We start from the raw sequence: 22029 nt of genomic DNA on the forward strand, positions 1-22029 counted from the left end.
GACAAAACTGCTAACAGGGAGAAAAACCTAAGTTTAGCTGGTGTGGGGAGGGGGGTGGCCAGGACTCTAGTAAGAACAGAAGGGTAGGAATGGAGTCCAACGTTCTTCCAGCTTTCCCCGTAAGACATCTGCAAAATTCTGAAGCTGTGCGGGCCTTAGAAGTCTAAGAGCAGAAAGACTAGAAGAGCAAAGGAGCAATGTGGCAGTTTTAGCAAGCGGAGGAAACAAAACGAGTTCGGGACCCTAGAGAGGGGAGGAACTCAAGTGAACCCTTTAGGCTCTTGACTGGGAACCCTTAGAGGGTAATGTTGCAGGGGTGAGGATGACTCAGAAGACAGAGTCTAGCCAAAGCAACCTGGAGTCATGTCAATTCCTAACTAGACTAAGGTGATGGGCCTCATTCCAGCTGCCTAACATTAAGGGGAATCTTCTTAGGATAAAGATACCATGCAGTGTCTAAGATTTTATAATAAAACACATCCTCCCAGAAGGCAATGAGAAAGCGAATGGGGCAGAAACCATATATATTTTTTTAAAGATTTTATTTATTTATTTGACAGAGAGAGATACAGCGAGAGAGGGAACACAAGCAGGGGGAGAGGGAGAGGGAGAAGCAGGCTTCCTGCCGAGCAGGGAGCCCAATGCAGGGCTCGATCTCAGGACCCTGGGATCATGACCTGAGCCGAAGGCGGACACTTAACAACTGAGCCACCCAGGTGCCCCAGAAACCATATTTGAGGAGAGAATGACTCCAAAATTTCCAAAACTGAGAAAGCCACCAGCATAGGGATACAGTATCTACAAACTCCAATATCTATAAAGAAAACCAAACCTACATAAATCATAGCAAGACTGCTGAAACCTAAGACAAATGTCAATAAAAAGTTATTAAGCATTTCAAATGACTAAAAATCAAAAGGGGCAAAAATATAAAAGAAATTAAATAGGAATAGAACTACAAATGATCTAGATAATGACATTATCAGACTATGACTTTATTTAAGATTTTATTTATTTATCCATTTTAGAGAGAGAGAGAGCATGTGCGTGTGAGCAGGGGGGAGGGGCAGAGGAAGAGAATCCCAAGCAGACTCCATACTGAGCACAGAGCCTGACATGGGGCTCGATGCCATGACCCTGAGGATCATGACCTGAGTTGAAATCAAGAATCGGAAGCTCAAATGACTGAGTCACCGCTGGGCGTGGAGCTTGCTTGACATTCTCTCTCTCCTTCTCCGTCTGCCCCTCCCTCCACTCCCCACACTCTCTCTCTCTTAAAAAAAAAAAAGTTAAAAATGTAACAATGGAAAAGACATACTATGCAAACACTAACCAAAAGAAAGGAGTTGTTGCTGTAGTATCAGATAAATTACTTTAAGTGAGGAGTATTATCTGAGATGAAAAAGATAATTCATGATGATAAAAGGGTTAATCTAGGAGATACAATTCTAAATTTGTATGTATTCCATAACATAAAGATATATAAAGCAGGCATATAATAACAGAACTAAAAGGAGAAAGGCAAATCCAACGATCATTGTGGGAAACTCTTAAGATACTTCAATAGTTGGCGGAACAAGTAGGCAGAAAATTAGTAAGTATATAAGACTTACACAATGAAAATGAACAAACCTGACCTAAGTGACATACAGAAACACTGAACCCAATGATAAGAGAATATACATTATTTTCAAGTTCACATAGGATATTTATCAAAACTGAAAACATTCTGGGCCATAAAGCTAGACTCAACAGAGGACTGAAATCAGTATGTTCTCTGACCACAGTGAAATTAAGCTAGAACTTGTAACAAAATAATTAGAAAATGCCCAGCTGTTTTGAAATTTAGCAATGTATCTCTAAGAAGTATAATCACAAAGAAGAACAAATGGGTCAAGGAAGAGATCACGAAGGAACTCAATGAATTTTTGGAACTGTATAATAAAAATAAGACATTACAGAATTGTGGGATGCAGCTAACGTTACGATTAGATGGAAACTTAAGCATTAAATGCCCTTATCAGGCAAGAAAGGCTGAAAGCCAACGATTTAAACATCTATCTCAAGAAATTACAGAAAGAATGGGAGTCATCATGTGCTGAATAAAAGCAGGAATCTTTCTTATTCCTGATCTCAGGGGAAAAGCTTTTAATACTCAGCATTACATAGAATGTTTGCTTTAGGTTTTTATTTTTTGTTTTGTTCTTAGGTACTCTATTAAAGTTCTCTTTCATTCGTAGGTATGAGGTATTTTTTGTTTTAAATTACGAGTGCTGAATTTTCATTAATTTGGAAAAAGCATTTGATACAATTTTTTTCTGTCCGTTAATAAGGTGAGTTATGCCAGCTGATTTTTCCCCTAAATGTTACACTACTCTTTCATTAAGGGAAAAAACCAAACTTGGTTGTGACGTATTATCCTTTTTCTATATTGCCTGATTTGATTTGTGCAACCTCATCTGTGAGAGAGATTAGATGGTAATTTTCTTATAAATTGCCTTGTTGGGTTTTGGTATCAAGATAACAGAGAATTCAATTAAATTGGCCAGTATATTCTCTTTCTCTGTTTTGCGGAAAAATTTATGTAAGACAGGTATTATTTCTTAAATATTTGGAAGGATTCTCCAGTGTAGGCACTTGGGCCTGGGGACTTGTGAGAAGATTTTTATAATAATTAAAAATTTCTATTTCTTGTTTCTCTTTTAATAATAACCTGTGGGTTTTCTTAGGAATCTGTTCATTTCACCCAAATTTCCAATTATACTGATTTAAGTTGGTCCCAATACTGTCTTATTTTCTACTTAATATCTGTAAGGCCTGTACTTTTTTGTAGCCCTTTTTAAAATTAAAGTTTTTCTATTTTTTATATTAGTCTTTCTAGGTATCTATTCCTTTTCCTTGTTTTAAAAGAACCAACTTTTGATTGTACTGATTTTTTTCTTATGTATATTTGCTTTGTTTTATTAATTTCTGCTCTTTATTATTTCCCTTTTTCTACTTTCTTTAGACAAAAGACCTAAGCTCTCACAATGGCCTCGCCCATTCCACCTTCAACCCTATCCCCAAACTCAGTGATGTCATTAACCATTTTCTTCATTTATCTAGCAACACTGGCCTGTTTGGGATTCTTTCTTCCAAAATGCCAAGTGCACATTCATCTCAGAACTTTTGTACTTGCCCAGGAGGCTCTTCCACCAGTTAGTCACATTTCTCATCTCTCACTTTCTTCAGGTTCCTGTTCAAACACTACTTCTCTGAGAGGCCTTCTGATAACCTTGTATAAAATATGACCCTTTCACTGTCACTCTCTATCCCCTCAACCTGCTTTTCTACTTCATAGCACTTACCAACACTTGATTTACAAATGGTATGCAACTGTTTGTGTATCTGTCTTCCCAATTAGACTATAAATTCCATGGGAACGGGGACTTTTGTCTGCTTCGTTTACTGCAGTATTTATCTCCAGAGCCCAAAACAGTACCTACTCAGTAAAGGTGCTAAATAAGTAAGTTCTGAATAAATGAGTACATATGCTATTTGTGTACTGTTTTAACTAAAGGAATCAGACAAGAAACAAAAAATAAAAGTTGAAATATTAGAAGAAAAAATTACTTGTAGATTACTCAAAATCCCAAGAAATCAACACAAAATATTAGAAGAAATGCTAATTAAGAGGACCAGACAGATACAAGATGGATACATAAATATATCAGTGCTTTTCCTACATACCAGACATAGCCAGATTAAAAATGTGTAAGACCCGTAACAAGACAACTATGAAGTCTGTAATAAGAGCATAATATAAAACTTAATAAATGAGGACAAATTATGTTCCTGGATGGGGATATTCGATATTGCAAAGATATCAGTTCTTCCCAAAGTATCTTTAAATATATTTTCAATCAAAATCCTAATGTGTTTTTTTGTGATTTTAGTTCATCTTTAAAAAAAAAAAAAAAAAGCCTGAGAACATTAAAGAAATTATTTGAAAAGAATAATGGAAGATTTAGCCCTACAAGATATCAAAACAGAGCATTAAGCTAAAATTATTAAAACTGGGTACTGACATGGAAATGGACAAACAGATCAATGGAGGAAGCACAGATATGAACACACATGGGATTATCTCAGAGACTTCTCAAACATCCCTGACTAAAATGAAAGCATTGCTTTCTCTCTTCACAAATCCTACTCGTTTTCCAAAACCCCCTGTCCAAGTGGCACGACATCCACTGGGCTGCAAGTCAAAAACCTAGGAGTCATCTTTACCCTTTCCCTCCAATTGAACAACCAATCACCAACTGATCCCTCAAACCCAAGTCTGGCCAATTCTGTAGCTTTTACTACTTAAATCTCTCTCACAACTCATATCCACTGCCAAAATCCCAGCTCAAGTTACCACCAATTCTTGTCTGGATCATTGCATCAGCTTCTAATTAGGTTCCCCACACTCACTTTTGCCCCCCTGCCAATTTGTTCTCCAAATTACAAACAGGATGATCTTTTAAAAATCACAAACATGATGATGTAAATGCCACTTAAAACTCTTCACTGCTTTCCCATAAAACCAAAATCCTTCACTTGGCCTATAATATCTCATTAGTGGATACAGACAGCTTCAACTGTACTAGAATACATCCTTCAACATAAAGGTAATCCTGGGAAAAACACTTGTTAAAAACAAATAAATAAACAAAAAAACTGGAAAATGCACCTTGTAGGAAAATAGAATACTATACAATTAAGCACCTGCCTTCGTTTCTGGTCTCATTTTATTCCATATTCAAGGATCTTCAATTGTGCTGGCTTTCCGTCTGTTTCCTGGATAGGAACTTTCCTACTTCAGGACCTGCTTATGTGTTGGTCCCTTTAAATGAACTTTCCTTCATGACCCCACATAAAGGTGCCTTCCCTACAGAATCCCTCTCTGAACTTTGGGAAAAGGTCAGATCTATTATTCTCTTGCAAAACAACCAAATTCTTGAGTTTTCATTATAATCTTAATTAACCAATTCTGTGAGTCTTTCCCATTATTTTAAGTTCCATGAGGGCAAGGACCACATCTGTTTTTGTTCACCGCTGTATTCCCAAAGCTTAGAATTGTGCCCAATCAATAACAGATCTCAAAACATGTTAAATAACTTAAATATGAATTTCAATTACTGAATAGCACTAAAACATAGTGATGCTTTCCCAGGCAATTAGTATAAGACCACCCACAATCACTGTGATTCAATTGCCTTAGCTACCCCTTCCTTTACTGGGGGAAGGGAGCTTCTCAAAATGTGAGATTGTATATAATATGCTGTTTCTAATGTATACATTTGTTAAACCAATCTGCTTAATTTTTAACTTACCAGTTCAAAACCTCGGGGAAGTAGTATGAGAATGTACAGATTAAGTTTAAATGATTTTTTCTTTCTAGATTACATACTGAAGGCTATGTTCTAGTATGGCTGAAGGTGTCTGAAGTCCAATCACCCATTAATAAAATATTATTCTATTCAGGAATATACAGATCTTCATTCTCTAGTATTTTAAGGCTTTACTTCTGTCAATGGCAAACAAGAAAGTTCTTCTTAGTCTTTTAGTACTTACAAGTGAAGGAACCGTGAATATCTGAACCGAGAGGTCTGCGATTGAAAACTCTCTGTCGTGGTCATCTGTCACATAATCACTCTGCAAACGCTCATAGTTCTATTAAGAAGGCAAAAAAAGGCAAGGAGTGCCAGCTATCAGTTACAAAGAAAAGGCAAGCACTACTCACCAGAGTAGGTGCGGTGAAGAACTGGACAGACAGAGCAGTCACGGACACTGCTCGCTCGTGATCATCCTCCATAAAATCTCTCTGCAACTGCTGGTAATTCTAAACAACAAGGGGGAGATTCACCTCTAATCCACATTGACCAAATGTTTAAGGATTATAATGAAAAGTCAGTGCTGGAGGAGTCAATAAGATAACACTGCTATGAGAATGATAACGAAATGACTTCTACCAGTAAGTTTTGTATAAATACTGATTCACTATATAATCTTGAGCACAATGGCAATTTATGAGCTCAAATAGGAGTAACAGCTTCTAAAATCCTGGGATGTTATTGTACACCAGTAGGGCTAAACCACAGCAGCTCTACATGGTCTCTGATGAAACCAGATTTTTGTTTCTTATGGATGTATATCAGAATCACCTGATGGCTCTTCCCAAGTACACATGCTTGGACCCCATTCTTGGTGAATTTGTTTCATTAAGTTTGAGAATGGGACACAAAGACATATATTTTGAAAGAGCTCCCCATATTATCCTTACATGCTTCCTTGATTAAGAACTCCTAATTCAGGTGAATTAAAAAATAAGCACATACTATGAAAAGGGAGAACATAATTCAACAATATCGACAACCAAGAGTTCATGATTCTTAAATCAACATCCGTATCTACATGTCATTTCAGCTAAGATTATCTTTCCCTTATACAAATTTTAATGGGAATAATATCATACATAATTCACAACGGTATAGGTTTAAATTCTTCATTTATCATTTGATATCATATACATTTCACAGTTGGATATTTGTATCCAGGTGATGAAAAGGAAAAGCCTTACTGCTAGAATTTTATTCTATTTATAAAAGATAAAAAGATCATCTACTGAAGTTTCTTAGTACTTAAAATCAACACAGTGACATATTACTATTGGTTGCTAATACTATAAAGCCTGGATATAATCATGGGTTATATTTACTCTGTATATAACCTATTTTGTTAAATTTCAAACTGAGAGACTACTTACCTTTGCAAATCGAACAGCAAACAATTTCTTGTATTTCAAATCCATAAGTAGACTGCTCATAAACAACTGATGATACACACTCCTAGCACCTTTTACAAAAAGAGTAGATGTAAACTAAGAATGTATCAAACAAGCCAAAAATTACATTTCCGAAGTTTTTATATGTTCAATTGTATTTTAAGTCTCAAGAGCAAAACTCTAAATGTGTTCTTCAGTATAAAATGTTTGCAATGTGCTTTTTTTTTTTTTTTAAAGATTTTATTTATTTATTTGACAGAGAGAGGGAACACAAGCAGGGGGAGTGGGAGAGGGAGAAGCAGGCTTCCCGCTGAGCAGGGAGCCCGATGTGGGGCTCGATCCCAGGACCCTGGGATCATGACCAGAGCCGAAGGCAGGTGCTTAACGACTGAGCCACCCAGGCGCCCCTGAAATCTGCTTTTTTAAAAAAATATTTTATTTTTATTTATTTGAGAGAGTGAGCATAAGCAGGGAGGCGAGGCAGAAAGAGAAGCAGACTGTTTCTTAAAAAATTAGTTCTTCTAAAAATAGTTTTCTAACAAAATATAAAGGTTATTTAATTTGGGTCATGGACTCCAAAATCTGTTTATGTTTTTTCCAAAGAATAAGACTGCATGTGCTAATTCTAAAAACTATAAATATATTTATTAAATGCCTTCCCAAATGAAAAAAAAAACAAACAAACCCAAAAAAACCTTTTCCCAATTACTTATTTAAGGTTCTCCTATACCTTGAGAGTAGTTAAAAGATTACCTTTCCACAATTTGGAATCATTAAGCATCAATCTGTCCACTAAAGAAGAGTTTTCACCATCTGGCCCTTCTTGTAAACCAACTTGACATAAAATTCGGCGAAGTCCATCTTAAAACAGGAAGAAAAGCAGTCAATGAAATAGGAACTTCAAGTATTAAAATAAAATGACATTTTAATAGAAATGTTCCAGTGAACCTATAGAGTTTTACATGTTTACTAATCGGTCAAATTTATTCAGGAAAAGTAAACATATTAACATTTTCACAAAAAGGAGAAAAATTCCAAATCTCGCATTATACACCAACACTTACTCCAAAATACCAAAATATAAGCCTATCAGAAGGGCAACGACCTCTTATGTTGTAAAGAATTTAAATACAGTTCTTTAAGCACCTATGTTAATTAAACCAGATTATAATAAAATTGTTACATCCCATGATAATTGAAGGTAGGTGTAATATATAATTGTGCTGCCATTTAAAAAAAAGAATGCATGGCCTCTGTACTATAATAAATACCAGTCCATTTATCAGTGCTATGCAAAATGTATCTACTCATTAAATAAATGTTCCCTGTGAGCCTATGTGTACCTACTATGTGAAAGGTCCTGGAAGACAAAGTCCTACATCTTCTAAATGCTAAACTTAAAAAAAAAAAAAGTTCTTCAAATATTAACATAAGCATTAACATAACCAAAACTTTAATACCTTTATGTTTCATACTTTATAATTAAAATCAGTTTTTAGTCTTCTATAAGCATGCAAAATAATCAGGAAAAAAAGGGGAGTAATTTTAAAATTATAAAAGCGACCAAACAGAAATTGTTTATAAAGCTAAAGAGAAATACGTATATAAATATTAAATAAGAGACAAAGTCTTTAAATAATTAAGGGTAAATATCTCAAAAAAAATTTTGGCAGGAAATTGCTTCCATGATACTATTCATTACTACTCTAGCACAGAACTTGGTGCATAGGTATCCAATGGAAAACACCAACTCTAAAAAGATTGAGGATAAGAAAAATAATTGGAGAGACATTTAAAAAGGCAAGCAAACATGGTCTCCTAAATTTCAATACCTACATGTTTTTTCAACTGTCCGTTCACAATGTGGCAATGCTCTTTCAATACAATTATTTTAGAATTCTCTTTATAATAAACATCAGAATGTCATTTATCCAAACCACTTCTCTTGCTTTCTAAAGAACAGTATGACAGATAGCTTAGATCTATTCCTATTTTTCTCTTTAGTGTTATATTTTATATACCAAACTTGTATTTTTGGCATTAGCCATGTGGGTTCTTCATTCTGTTACCACATTAAAAAGATTATCTAATTTGTGGAATGTGGAAAGACAAAAAATATCAAATATAAATCAGTAACTTCAAATCTGCAAGTGTTTGGAGTTGAAAATTATTAGTAATCAAAAGTTGGAGGAGTCAAAACAAAAGATATCAGCATTAGTGTTGCATCCTTTAAACTGCTAATCACTGAGGTTTTATTTACAGTAGTATTTTCCAGCTTGCTCAGTAGAACAGAGTTCCACAGAATGGGGTTTAAAAAAAAAAAAAAAGGTTCTTTTATTAAGTCTGTGAGATTTAGATTTCATTAGCATATTAAAGTCATTTACTATTGTTTAACCCAATATTTCCTACATTTATTTGAACACAGAATCCTTTGTATGCATATAAAAAAATCCTCTGGATCAAAATTTGAGAAACATGGGTTTTTCTGTGCATAAAGATATTCTGAGACAGTATTTTAAAATGTGAAATTAAAGCAAGAAATTATTTCACTTGATATTTTTTCCAAAATAGTTTTTTGAACCTACCTGAATATCCAATAATACTTCCCAGCCACGACAAAAGTTTCAAACCAAAATTCTGATGTGCGACAATAGACGAATGCATAACTTGAACTTTGAGTGGTTTTGTCTGTCTACTGGTATTTCTCTTAAAAAGAAATGGCAGAATGAAAAAAACAAAAAGGCTATCTTATAGAAAAAAGCTAGTATTTTTATTTAATATAACTATACTCTCTCATCATTACATGAGAATTTTTTTTTCATGTATGAGTGTAAGAAAAATACCACTTGGCTTGCTTTACTCAGATCCTAATTTAGGATCTAGAAAGAATCTTAGGATTCTTACAAAAAAGTAAGAAGTTATAGCTTATGAGTAACCTTAATCTTTGGTCCTATACTTGAAAATCTGCCCCACCGATTAGAAATTATTTAAATGCTTACATTTGTTCTAGGTCTTTAATTTCTTAAATGCAATTACATATTTATTTAAGTAATTTGCTTCACTGTACAGAAGTGATGTCATCAATACTTAAAAAAAAAACCCTGTTGTATAATAAACTACAATTTCCAATGTAACCATTTTTAAGTGTACAGTTCAGAATTGTTAAGTACATTCACACTGTGGTGTAACCAATCTCCAGAACTCTTTTTATCTTGAAAAACCCAAACTCTATACCCACCAAACACTATAGGTATCGTATAAACAGAATCATATAGTATTTATCTTTTTGTGACTGGCTTATTTCTCTTAGTATAATGTCTTCAAGGTTCATCTATATTGTAGCATACATCAGAATTTTCTTCCTTTTTAAGGCTGAATGATATTCTATTGTATGTATATAGATTTTATTTATCCATTCATCCATCAATAGACACTTGAGTTGTTCCTGTCTTTTGTCTATTGTGAATAACAATGCTGCTATGAACATAGGTGTACAAATATCTCCTAGACCCTCCTTTCAATTCTTTTGTGCATATACCCAAAAGCAAAACTGCTGAATCATATGGTAATTCTCTTTTTAATTTTGAGAGGAACCACGTTGCAGTTTTCCATAGTAGCTGTACCATTTTACATTCCCACCAGCAGTGTGCACAAGGGTTGCAATTTCTCCATATCCTTGCCAACACTTGTGATGATGTTATGGTTTTTCTTTGTTTATAACAGCTAACCAAATGGGTATCAGGTGGTATCTTATCATGGTTTTTATTTGCATTTCCCTAACAATTAGTGATGGTGAGCATGTTTTCATGAGCTTATTGGTTAATTTATATACCTTCTTTAAAGAAATGTCTACTTAAGTGTATCACAATTTTTTATTTTTATTCCCCCTTCTCATTTTTTGTTTGGATCATCTTTCTACCCCCAACTTCATACCATCCCCATAACCCACATTAACACAGTATGTCTTTGCATATTTTCTCTATCTATATATTATATATGTATACATTTATAAAGATTTTTATTTGATTTACAAAAATGGGATACTATACATACTCTTGTGCATCTCTGCGTTAACCGATTTTTTTGGGTTAATGACTCATAATATTCTGTGGTGTGGATTTATTCAAACATCCTCTAGAGAAGGGCATTCATATTCCCTTTGTTTTCAGTCTTCTTTGACTACAAAAAAAGCAGCACTGAACATCTTTGTATACACACTTGCTAGTGCTTACATTTCTATGGGATAAATTCTTAGGAAAGGTAAAGCTTTAATAATAGATGCTACTAAATTATTTCCCCAAATCCTGTAACAATTTATTCTATACAAGCATTCCTATTCTCCGCATCTCTGCCAGTAAGGTATTTTATCACTCTAACCTCTCCAACCTAATGAATATGAAATCTCCCTGTCATTTTACTGATTACTAATGAGTGAGTCTCTTCATGTATACTGACTGCCTAGATTTTTCTCTGCTGTAATTGCCTTTCCATATCCTATGTCCATTTTTCTCTTTTGTTGTTTGTTCCCTACTTGACAATCTATGAGTATTCTGTTTATCATAAACATTAAATGTCCATCCTCTATGTTAGAAATAATTTTGCTAAATCTACTGTTTGTCTCTTGACTTTGTTTATGGAATATCTTGCTATGCTAATTTTTTATGTAGCCAAAAAATACATTTCTTTTTTAACTCCTGTGGTTCTAGTATTGGTTAAGAAGCTCTCCTCTTCCCTTAGAATGTACCTATAGTTTCCTAGATTTTCCTTCTAGCTAGTATCTATTTCTGGTCTTTCTTTTCTATATTACGAATATATCTACATAAATGCCAGAGATTATAAATACTAATTTTTTTTAAAAGGAAAAACTGAAACGATACTACTAAACATAAGAAGTTATAAAGCAACCAATATAAGGAAAATCTGAGCTTTACTCAGATTCATCTATTATAAACCTTTTATTTCAATTGCTTTCTCATTTCCACCTTATTTTTCTCTCTCCACAGATACACATATATGCACTTAAAAAAAAACAAAAGAAAAAAACCTGAAGAACGATTGAGGGTGTGTTATATGCACCCTACATCATGCCTCCTTATCCCTTAATACTCAGTCTGCATTTCCTAAAAATGGAAATATTCTTTTACTCAACCACAGTATAGTTTCTCGTGCATTATTAAATTGAGTATGTCCAGACATCAAGAAAGAATTTTTTAAATAGACATAAAATGTACAAATCATAAAGAAAAAGATGTATTTTGCTACATTAAAATTTAAAGCTTTTGCTCAATGAAAGGCACCAGAGACGAACCTGAATTAGGCCACATCTGAAAAGATATTTGCAACAAAAGACTACAATTCAGGTTACATAAAGAACCCCTAAGAAAAGAGTAAGAAAAAGACAAGCCCCCAAAATGGTTAAGGGTACGAATAGGAAATTCACAGAAAACATAAATAAATATGAAATAAGATGGGGTGCCTGGGTGGCTCAGTTGGTTAAGCATCGGCTTTCAGCTCAGGTCACGATCCTAGGGTCCTGGGATCGAGCCCTGCATCAGGCTCTCTGCTCAATGAGGAACCTGCTTCTCCCTCTCCCTCTGTGTACCGCTCTGCCTACTTGTGCTCTCTCTCTCTGTCAAATAAATAAAATCTTTAAAAAATATATGAAATAAGATACTCATGAGTAAGGCAATGCAAATTTAATTGACAGGATGCCATTCATACAAATGAAATTGGCAAAAATTAAAAAATCTGACAACATATAGTTTTGACAAAGTTGTGGAGAAATGGGAACTCTCTATACACCTCTGGTGGGCATGCATATTAGTGCCACCATTTTGGAGACTAACTTAGCAAAATCTAGTAAAGATGAAAATGCTCATACCCTAACAACTCAGAAATCCCATTTCTTGGTATATACCCTAGAGAAACTTTTGCATCTATGCAGCAAAGAAACAAAACAATGTCCACAGCAGGACTGTTAGTCACAGCAAAAAAGAAAAAAAAAGGAATTATCCTAATTGTCCATCAGCAGGAGAATGGAGAAATTATGGTAAAGTTATCAATGGAATACTTCAAAGGTACATGCATCAACACACATAAACCTAGTATCAACACTGAAATGAAAAGTTGCAGTATAATACATCCAGCATGAATCTTGTTATGAAACATTATGAATTAATGTTTAAAGGCCTCCAAATCAATACATACAATGTTGACAGATTTAATAAAAGGAAGTATAAAGGCACGCAGAAGAAAGAACAAATGAATTAATAAAAGTAGTTATCTCTAGGATAGGAGAAAAGGGAATAGGATAAAGAAGGGATAATACAGGGTCCTCTATACTATTTATGTAAAATAAGTATGAAGAAAATGCTGTATAATGTGTAATATGCATTTTTATCTGCATATTTAAAATATTTACCAAAAAAAGACATTTATATAAAATTCATTCACATGGAATAGCTTAAAATAATTCTTACTTTTTAAAATAAATATAAATGTGGGGAACAGTTTTCTTTAGAGAAATAATACACTAAGTACTATTAGTATATGCAGCATATCTTGCTATAAGTTACCAAGAAACAACTTCCCTTGAATTCTAATCTTGGTGCTAAAGGTCAGTTTAAGTTCTAAAAAGTAACGTGACACCCTATCAAAAACAAAACAAAAACGAAACATTAAGATGTTTCTGATACAGAAATTGGAAGGCAGAACATCTACATCTCATGTAAACATTCATTTTCAATATTAATCTTATATACCTTAAAAAAACTAGATAGAGCAATAATACAATGTTCAAGAAACGTATTATTAAACATGATTTTTGGTTGATGTTGGCTTTACATTCATGAAGGCAGAAAAATGTTTTCATAAATGCCAAAACATGGAACGAGCTTTAAACTAATAAAAAAAATAACAGTGTAGGCATGTTTTTAAATTACTTACCACAATTACTGATTTTGCTTGTTCACAATACTGGAAATCTCCATATCGAACAGACCTACGTCCCTGGTAAATGAAGATATTTTAAATTAACATGTAAAAATATTATATTCAGTATTAATAACTTTTCATCCAGTAAACAAATAAACATATTTGAGCATATAACAACTCTGGTCAATTTTAATATTTATAACATTCATTCTATTCAATGATGAAAAGTAAATTATTTTCCTTCAAAGCCATCCTAATATTTCCAAAACATTAATAAGTATATTTCCTTAAATGACATAACATTTATTCTTCTAGGTTGCTATAATTTCTATTTTCATAACCAAATACTTCTTTTTTTTTTAAGATTTTATTTATTTATTAGTGAGAGAGAGAAAGAGCACAAGTTGGGGGGAGGAGCAGAGGGCGAGGGAGAAGACTCCCCACTGAGCAGGGAGCCCAACACGAAACTCGATCCCAGGATCCTGGGATCCAGCCCTACATTGGGCTCCCTGCTTGGTGGGGAGTCTGCTTCTCCCTCTTCCTCTGTTCCTCCCCTCTACTTGTGCTCTTTCTCTCTCTCACTCACTCTCTCAAATTAATAAAATCTTTAAAACAAAAATAGCCTAGACTATTCAATTTTCCCAGAACAGCTTATCTGTAATAAAAGTTCAAATTTATTATGTCACATCAATATAATGAAATTACTTACATCTCGATCTACTGTAGTTGCAAAGCCAATGGCTTCTTTTTGTGTACAGTTAACAGCTTTCTGAAGGGTATAAATAACTTGTTCATAGGTATGCACCTCATCATTGAACAGCATGCAATAGTAGGTATCCCTCTTCTCTCTGTGGCATAAAACATTAATTATATATTATCTAATTGCATATTCTCTAGCTCCAGGCTGATTAAGTAAGAGCATACTTGGTTCTAGTTCTAGGGAATGTGCTAGGTACTGGGCACGTATCTGTAACAAAGTCATCGGGGGTCCCATCCCCATGCTCTATGACACTGCCATCTGTTGGGGAAGATACATATTAGATATGCAATTCTAAGTGAACTGGCTTTTATCAAGAAAAACAAAATGCTGCAACAGGGTAAAACAGTTCTGGGACTTCAGAAAACTGCCAGAGAAGTAATCTGAGACCTAAAGTCAAAATTGGCCATCAGTGGTTCTCAATTGGAGGCAATTTTCCTCTATCTCCCATAGATGATCACTTGGCAATGTCTAGAGACATTTTCTGTTGTCATGATTGGGGCAGGAGTGCCACTGGCATCTAGTGGGTAAGCACCAGGGATCCTGCTCAATATTCTACAATCCACTGGGGCACTGGACTGGCTCAGTTAGAAGAGCATGTGACTCTTGATCTCGGGGTCAGGAGTTCGAGCCCCACATTGGGATTTACATTAGAGATACTAAAAAAATAACAGTCAAATTTGTCTTAAAGTTCACTTTGCTACCATGTGGAGAATAAATCGTGAGGGACAAAAATAGGTATGGCAGTTCAGTTAGGGAGGCAATGTTGTCAATGATGAAATTAATTAATTTGGAGTAGGAGAGTAATAATGGAGAGGAACAGAAGTTGAATGATTTGATGTAGGGAGAACCAGCTGGACTTGAAATCTAAATGGGTATAGGTGATTCAGGTTTCTGGGTAGATGGAATGCCATTTACTAAGATAGGAAAACAGTACAAGAGAAGCAAGTTACATTCTTTTCCCTTCTATACTGGTGGTCTTGAACCTACAATGAAACGAAAAAATAAAAACAAAACTCTTCTATTCTCTAGGGTCTAAATTTGGATCTTTGATCAATGGTTCCCAACTTGAAGTACAGACACATCTTGTTTTACTGTGCTTTGAAGATATTGTGGGTTTTGGGTTTTTTTTTTTTTTTTTACAAATTGAAGGTTTGTGGCAACCCTGTGTTGAGCAAGCCTCTTCAATGCCATCTTTCCAACTGCATTTGCTCATGTCATGTCTCTGTATCACATTTTAGTAATTCCTACAATACTTCAAACTTCATCATTATTATATTTGTTATGGTGATCTGAGATCATTGATCTTTGATGTTACTGTCATAATTGTTCTGGAGCACCAGGAACCACATCCATTTAAGATTGCAAACTTAAGGGGCGCTTGGGTGGCTCAGTCGTTAAGCGTCTGCCTTTGGCTCAGGTCATGATCCCAGTGTCCTGGGATCGAGCCCTGCATCGGGCTCCCTGCTCTGCGGGAGGCCTGCTTCTCCCTCTCCCACTCCCCCTGCTTGTGTTCCTTCTCTCACTCTGTCTCTGTCAAATAAATAAATAAAATCTTTAAAAAAAAAAAATTGCAAACTTAAGTATAAATGTTGTATGTGTTCTGAATGCTCCACTGACCAGCTGTTTCCTCGTCTCTCTCTCTCTCCCTGGGCCTCCGTATTCTGAGACACAATACTGAAACTCTATAATGGCCTCTAAGTGTTCAAGTGAAAGGAAGAGCCAATCAATGCGGCAAACTTCACTGTTGTCTTATTTTAAGAAACTGCCACAGCCACCCCAACCCACAGCCACCACCACCCTGATCAGTCAGCAGCCAACAACATCGAGGCAGGACCCTCCTCCAGGAAAAAGATTATGACTCACTGAAATCTCAGATGACGGTTAGCATCTTTTAGCAATAAAGTATTTTTAAGTTAAGGTTATGTACTCTGTTTTTTATACATTATGTTATCAGACTACAGCATGGTGTAAACATAACTTTCGTGTGTACTGGGAAACCAAAAAATTCATTTGACTTGCTTTATTGCAGTGGTCTGGAAACCAACCTGCAATACCTGCAAGAAATTGTGAAGATATATTCATATGGCATATATGGATACAGGTGGATATATATGGGTATATGTGAAGATTCATATGGCACATATGGATATACGTAAAGATAAATTCATAAGGCACTATTTTTAACATTTCCAAAAAAGTATAGTTAACACCTCACTTTATTAAAAAACACTTAACCCACACCTAAGTATCTAGGACACTACTGAAAAAGCAAAAAAGAAACCACTGATGTTCATCAGACCCTCACTTCAACTTGTAATCAACCTTAAATATGAATAGGACTCCAACAAACTTGGTTAGAATTAAAAGTTAAAGGGATGGTTGCTTGAAGCAAGCACATCACATGGAAAAGTAAGCCCTTAACCTTAATACAGCTATGGCAGAATCCAGCTCTCTGGTCACAAGTTTGCGACCCCCTCAATAATCGAAATGCAAACAGTAAAAATGTGAGAGTTACCAGGTTTATCACACAAAGAACAGAAAACTGCCTGTGCCTGAAACACGGGGCTTAAGTAAACCAATTAACAGGGAGAAACTTCTACCAACTAAGTGGATCACACATATTAAAAAACTATGAAATAAAGTATTATTGAAAACTATTATTAAAAAAGAAGAGTATGTTCTATCCTAGCTGTATTAAACTTAATTTGAGGAATGAGAATCAAAATGGTTAAAACAGAGTTTGAGCAAATATGAATACAAAGAATAAATGGGTTGTACTTACATTATCTCTAAATCTGCTGGCAATTCACTTTCTTTTTCCCAGGTTAGTATCTCTACTGCATATCGAAACATAATAGCAAAAATGTTGTAGGTTCTTGCTATCACATCTTCTGATAAATGCACAAGAGGATCCTGAAAGAACAGAAAAAAAATTGCAACCATCTTAAATGCACATTAATTCTCCTCTTTCCTGTTCTGCCTCCACCGCTGAAAATACTACTGTAAACAGCTGACTGATCTTCCAGCTTCAGCTTCTCTTCAGTTTGATCCTGTACATTACAGCCTACCAAATCAAGCTTCCTGAAACATTTTGTTCATAATGATTCCAATTACTGAATAAACTGAACATAATCAATGGCACCCCAATGCCTAATGAATAAATCTAAAAATTTTAGAATGGCATTCCAGGATCTTCAAAACCTAACATCAAGCCATCTTTATAGCTTCATATCCTACTAATCCCCAATTTCCAGAATAAACAAAGGAATGTTATCTAAGGACAGACCAGCAAAATTTAGTTTTATAGGTATAAAGGAGAGCCTGATTTTATTTTTTTAAAAAAGATTTTATTTATTTATTTAATTGACAGAGAGAGAGAGAGAGAGAGAGAGCGAGCTAGAGAGGCAACACAAGCAGGGGGAGTGGGAGAGGGAGAAGCAGGCTCTCCACCGAGCAGGGAGCCCGACGCGGGGCTCGATCCCAGGACCCTGGGATCATGATCTGAGCTGAAGGCAGTCGCTTAACCAACTGAGCCACCCAGGTGCCCCAGGAGAGCCTGATTTTAAAGGGGATAAGCCAACAAGGTCAGAAAACCACCCCTTGATGCCATAAGAAATCACTCCCTTGTCTACTTTCTTTCAGCAATGCACGTCATATATGTATGGAATGGAGAACTTTGCACCTTTACTTAATAGGGAGTAAGTCACAAAAATTCTAGGTTAATGTGAAAAAGTATTACTATAAATATACACTAAGTTCATCATACCTTTTAGGCAAAATGTCTTACACAATTTTAATCTTAATGCTTTGTTATTTAGCTTAATGGCTAGGCAGTATTATATTCATTTCTCAAATAAGAAAATCAGTATGTTATGTTCTGGGGCGCCTGTGTGGCTCAGTCAGTTCAGCATCCAACTCTTTGATTTTGGCCCAGGTCCTGATCTCAGGGTTGTGAGATCAAGCCCAGCATCGGGCTCCGTGCTGAGTGGGGAGCTGGCTTGAGAGATTCTCTCTCCCTCTGCCCCTCCCCCTGCATGTGCACATGCTCTCTCTCTAAAATAAATAAACATCTCTTTAAAAAAAAGGCAAATCAGTATGTTCCAACATCGTGGAATGGGAATCAACAAATTATTGCAAATATACATAAAGGATACAGTATTTTTGTACATCCTCACCAAAGATAAGCCTAGTGGAACTGATACAAAATACATGGAGATGAGGAATAAAAAGAATGGAGGAAGAAAGACAAAGACTCCTAAAAGAAAGGGGTATGGAGCTTGAAGAACATAAGAAAGGTAAGAAGAGTAAGAAGATTTTTCTAAGTCTTACAGCACTTTTTACCTACAACTCTTCTCAATGGTCGGCTTTATATGTCCCATGAAAAAAATTTTTTTTATCCTACTAGCAAAGTTTATTTTACTATTTCTTATAGAGACTAGAAGTCATTAACATAGTGAAACCATCCATACAAAGAAGGAACTAGAACTGGTACCTCCTGGGGATTGATAAAAGAATGGGTATTAATAATAATATGAACCTTGGGATGCCTGGGTGGCTCAGTGGGGTAAATGTCTGCCTTTGGCTCAGGTTATGATCCCGGGTCCTGGGATCGAGTCCCACATCAGGCTCCTTGCTCAGTGGGGAGCCTGCTTCTCCTTCTGCCTGCCACTCCCCCTGCTTGTGCACGCTCTCTCTGACAAATAAGTAAAATCTTAAGAAAAAAGGGGGGTGGCGCGCCTGGGTGGCTCAGAAGGTTGAGCATCTGCTTTTGGCTCGGGTCATGATCCCAGGGTCCTGGGATCGAGCCCTGCATCAGGCCGCCTGCTCAACAGGGAGCCTCCTTCTCCCTCTACTGTTCCCCCTGCTTGTGCTCTCTCGCTCTGTCAAATAAATAAAAGATCTTAAAAAAAATAATAATAATAATATGAACCTCTTGCTATACCAAAATAGAAAGTAGAATCAAAGCTCAGTTTCCTTGGTGATATTACCTTGTTATATAGTCATTCATTTCTCACAATTATGTCCCATAATACAAGACATTTAGAGAATGAAAGAATTACAATAAACAGAATTTATAAGAATGACACAGGTCCTGAAACAGAAACAAATGCCAATTCTTAAGAATCCAAGCCAGTAGTGTTCAAACTGTTCTACAAAATCCCAGGTAGAGCTGGGCCTGGTAGAGCTGTTTCTTGTTTGACTTACACACCAGCTTAAAAATATATAATTATCTATATTTTAAAATGGTAATATAAAAATACACTCTATGATGTGTAATATTACATATTGGGGATTACCAACTAGTAATTTTGCTATTACATTAACCCAGTTTGGGGCAGGGCTAGGAATAAAGATTCTTCTGCCGTCTTTGTGCACACATGTTAACATCTTGAAAAATAGTCACTGATTAAAAACAATTATTTCTGGGGACACCTGGGTGGCACAGTCGGTTAAGCATCTGACTTGGTTTCGGCTCAGGTCACGATCTCAGGATCGTGAGATTGAGCCCCCCATCAGGCTCCAAGCACACCATGCACACCATGCACACCGTGGAGTCTGCTTAAGATTCTCTCTCTCCCCCTCTGCGCCTCCTCCCTCCCCTGCTCACATGCGTGCTCTCTCTTTAAAAAAAAAAAATTTCTGCAGTGAAAGGATGTTAGGCTATGTAAGTCTACTCATATGTACAATGGTAAATTAAATGCTAAGAAAGACTTCTGCTCAAAGTGCCCTTATGATAGCATAAGTCAGTTGGAATTTGTAAATAAATGATCATCTCATTCTATACCGTATTATCAATTATGACTAATAATTATAGTTCTTTGATTACATTTATTTTATAGAAAGCAAACCTTGTTCAGTGAGTCAACTGTGAGTTACTCTTCTTTCAAACTAGAAGAATACCAGGCATATTACTAAAAAGGTTATCTGTGCTTATGTTAGAAGGCAGTGGGAATAATGGAAAACTAGTTTTTGTCATAATTTCTATTATGTTTAAATTTTTAAAATGTAAGCATATACTGTATTACAATAACAATTTTAACTACTGTCATATGCAAATAAGCTATGAATAAGGACTTTCTCCATACTGCCCAACTAAAACTAGTAATAAACTAGAAACTAAGTAGTCATCGAAACAACCTCACTTATTTCAAAGTTGACTTTCTAGCAAGTAACTAATACACATGTCAACTGATAAAAAATAAATTCATTAATAATACTGCTTTTAGTGTCCACTGATAGATGGATAAAGAAGCTGTGGCATATATAGAATGGAATATTACTCAGACATAAAAAAGAATAAATCTTGCCATTTGCAACAGCATATATGGATCTACAGGGTATAATGCTAAGTGAAATAAGAGAAAGACAAATACCAAATGATTTCACTCATATGTGGAATTTAAGAAACAAAACAAATGTGAAAAGAAAAAAGAGATAAACAAAAAACAGACTCTTAACTATAGGGAATCAAACTGGTGTTTACCAGAGGGGAGGTGGGTGGGGAATGGGTCAAACAGGTGAAAGGGATTAAGAGTACACTTATCCTGATGAGCAGTGAGTGATGTATAGAACTACTGAAACATTATATTGCATACCTGAAGCTAATGTAACACTGTATGCTAATTATGCTGGAATAAAAAAATTCTACTTTTATCTGTTTTATTACTGGGATTTGAAAATCAGAATTTTATTAAAAAAAACAATTTCACTGCTGAAAATTTATAAAATCAGTGTACCATAGCATCATCAACAATAGCCAAATTATGGAAGGAGCCCAAATGTCCACTGACTGATGATGAATGGACAAAGAAGATGTGATACACACACACACACACACACACACACACACACACACACTGGAATATTACTCAGCCATAAAAACTAATGAAATCTTGCCATTTGCAACAATGCGGATGGAGCTAGAGAGTATTATGCTAAGTGAAATAAGTCAAAGAAAGACAAATACCATATGACTTCACTCATATGTAGAATTTAAGAAACAAAACAAATGAACACGGGGGAAAAGAGTGGCAAACCAAGAAACAGACTCTTAACTAGAGAACAAACTGATGGTTATTGGAGGGGAGGGGGTGAGGGAATGGGTTAAGTAGGTGATGGGTATTAAGGAAGGCAGCACTTGCTGTGATGAGCACTGGGTGTTGTATATAAGTGATGAACCACTAAAATCTACACCTGAAACTATTATTACACTGCATGTTAAATAAAAATTTGGAGAATAAAATCAAATCAGTGCAAGGTACTGTTAAAGAATTCCATTACTGGAGTCCATACTACCATTTAAGACACTCTGGGCAAGGAGGACACTTTGGGCAAGTTTTTTAATCTCTCTAAAACTCAAGCTTCTGCAGCTATAAAATATTCATAACAGCAGTATTTATCTTATAGGGCTGTTCTGAGAATTAAATGAAATAAACACAATATAGTACTTAGTATAATATTTAGTTAATAATCACAAATCTGCATTTGAGATGAGAGCAGCATTGAGAAGTGAAAATTTCAGGTAAAA

General features: G+C 35.3%; 1 protein-coding gene across 3 annotated transcripts in view; it reads right to left on the bottom strand.

Moving 5' to 3' along the window:
* UBR2 (ubiquitin protein ligase E3 component n-recognin 2) overlaps positions 1-22029 on the bottom strand; it is a 115234-nt gene that overhangs the window by 55534 nt on the left and 37671 nt on the right. For 2 of the 3 annotated variants that reach the window (XM_044917624.1, XM_044917623.1), the window contains exons 5-11: positions 17284-17414; positions 14451-14589; positions 13754-13816; positions 9394-9514; positions 7562-7669; positions 6791-6879; positions 5599-5697 (exon numbers count right to left, since the gene is read on the bottom strand). In XM_044917624.1, the coding sequence (XP_044773559.1) occupies positions 5599-5697; positions 6791-6879; positions 7562-7669; positions 9394-9514; positions 13754-13816; positions 14451-14589; positions 17284-17414 (750 nt within the window). Of the gene's footprint in view, positions 1-5598; positions 5698-5767; positions 5867-6790; positions 6880-7561; positions 7670-9393; positions 9515-13753; positions 13817-14450; positions 14590-17283; positions 17415-22029 lie in introns of all 3 variants that reach the window. The other variant, XM_021692132.2, reaches the window with a different exon arrangement.

The sequence above is a fragment of the Neomonachus schauinslandi genome, chromosome 8 (genome assembly GCF_002201575.2).
Source record: "Neomonachus schauinslandi chromosome 8, ASM220157v2, whole genome shotgun sequence".
Taxonomy (NCBI): Eukaryota; Metazoa; Chordata; class Mammalia; order Carnivora; family Phocidae; genus Neomonachus; species Neomonachus schauinslandi.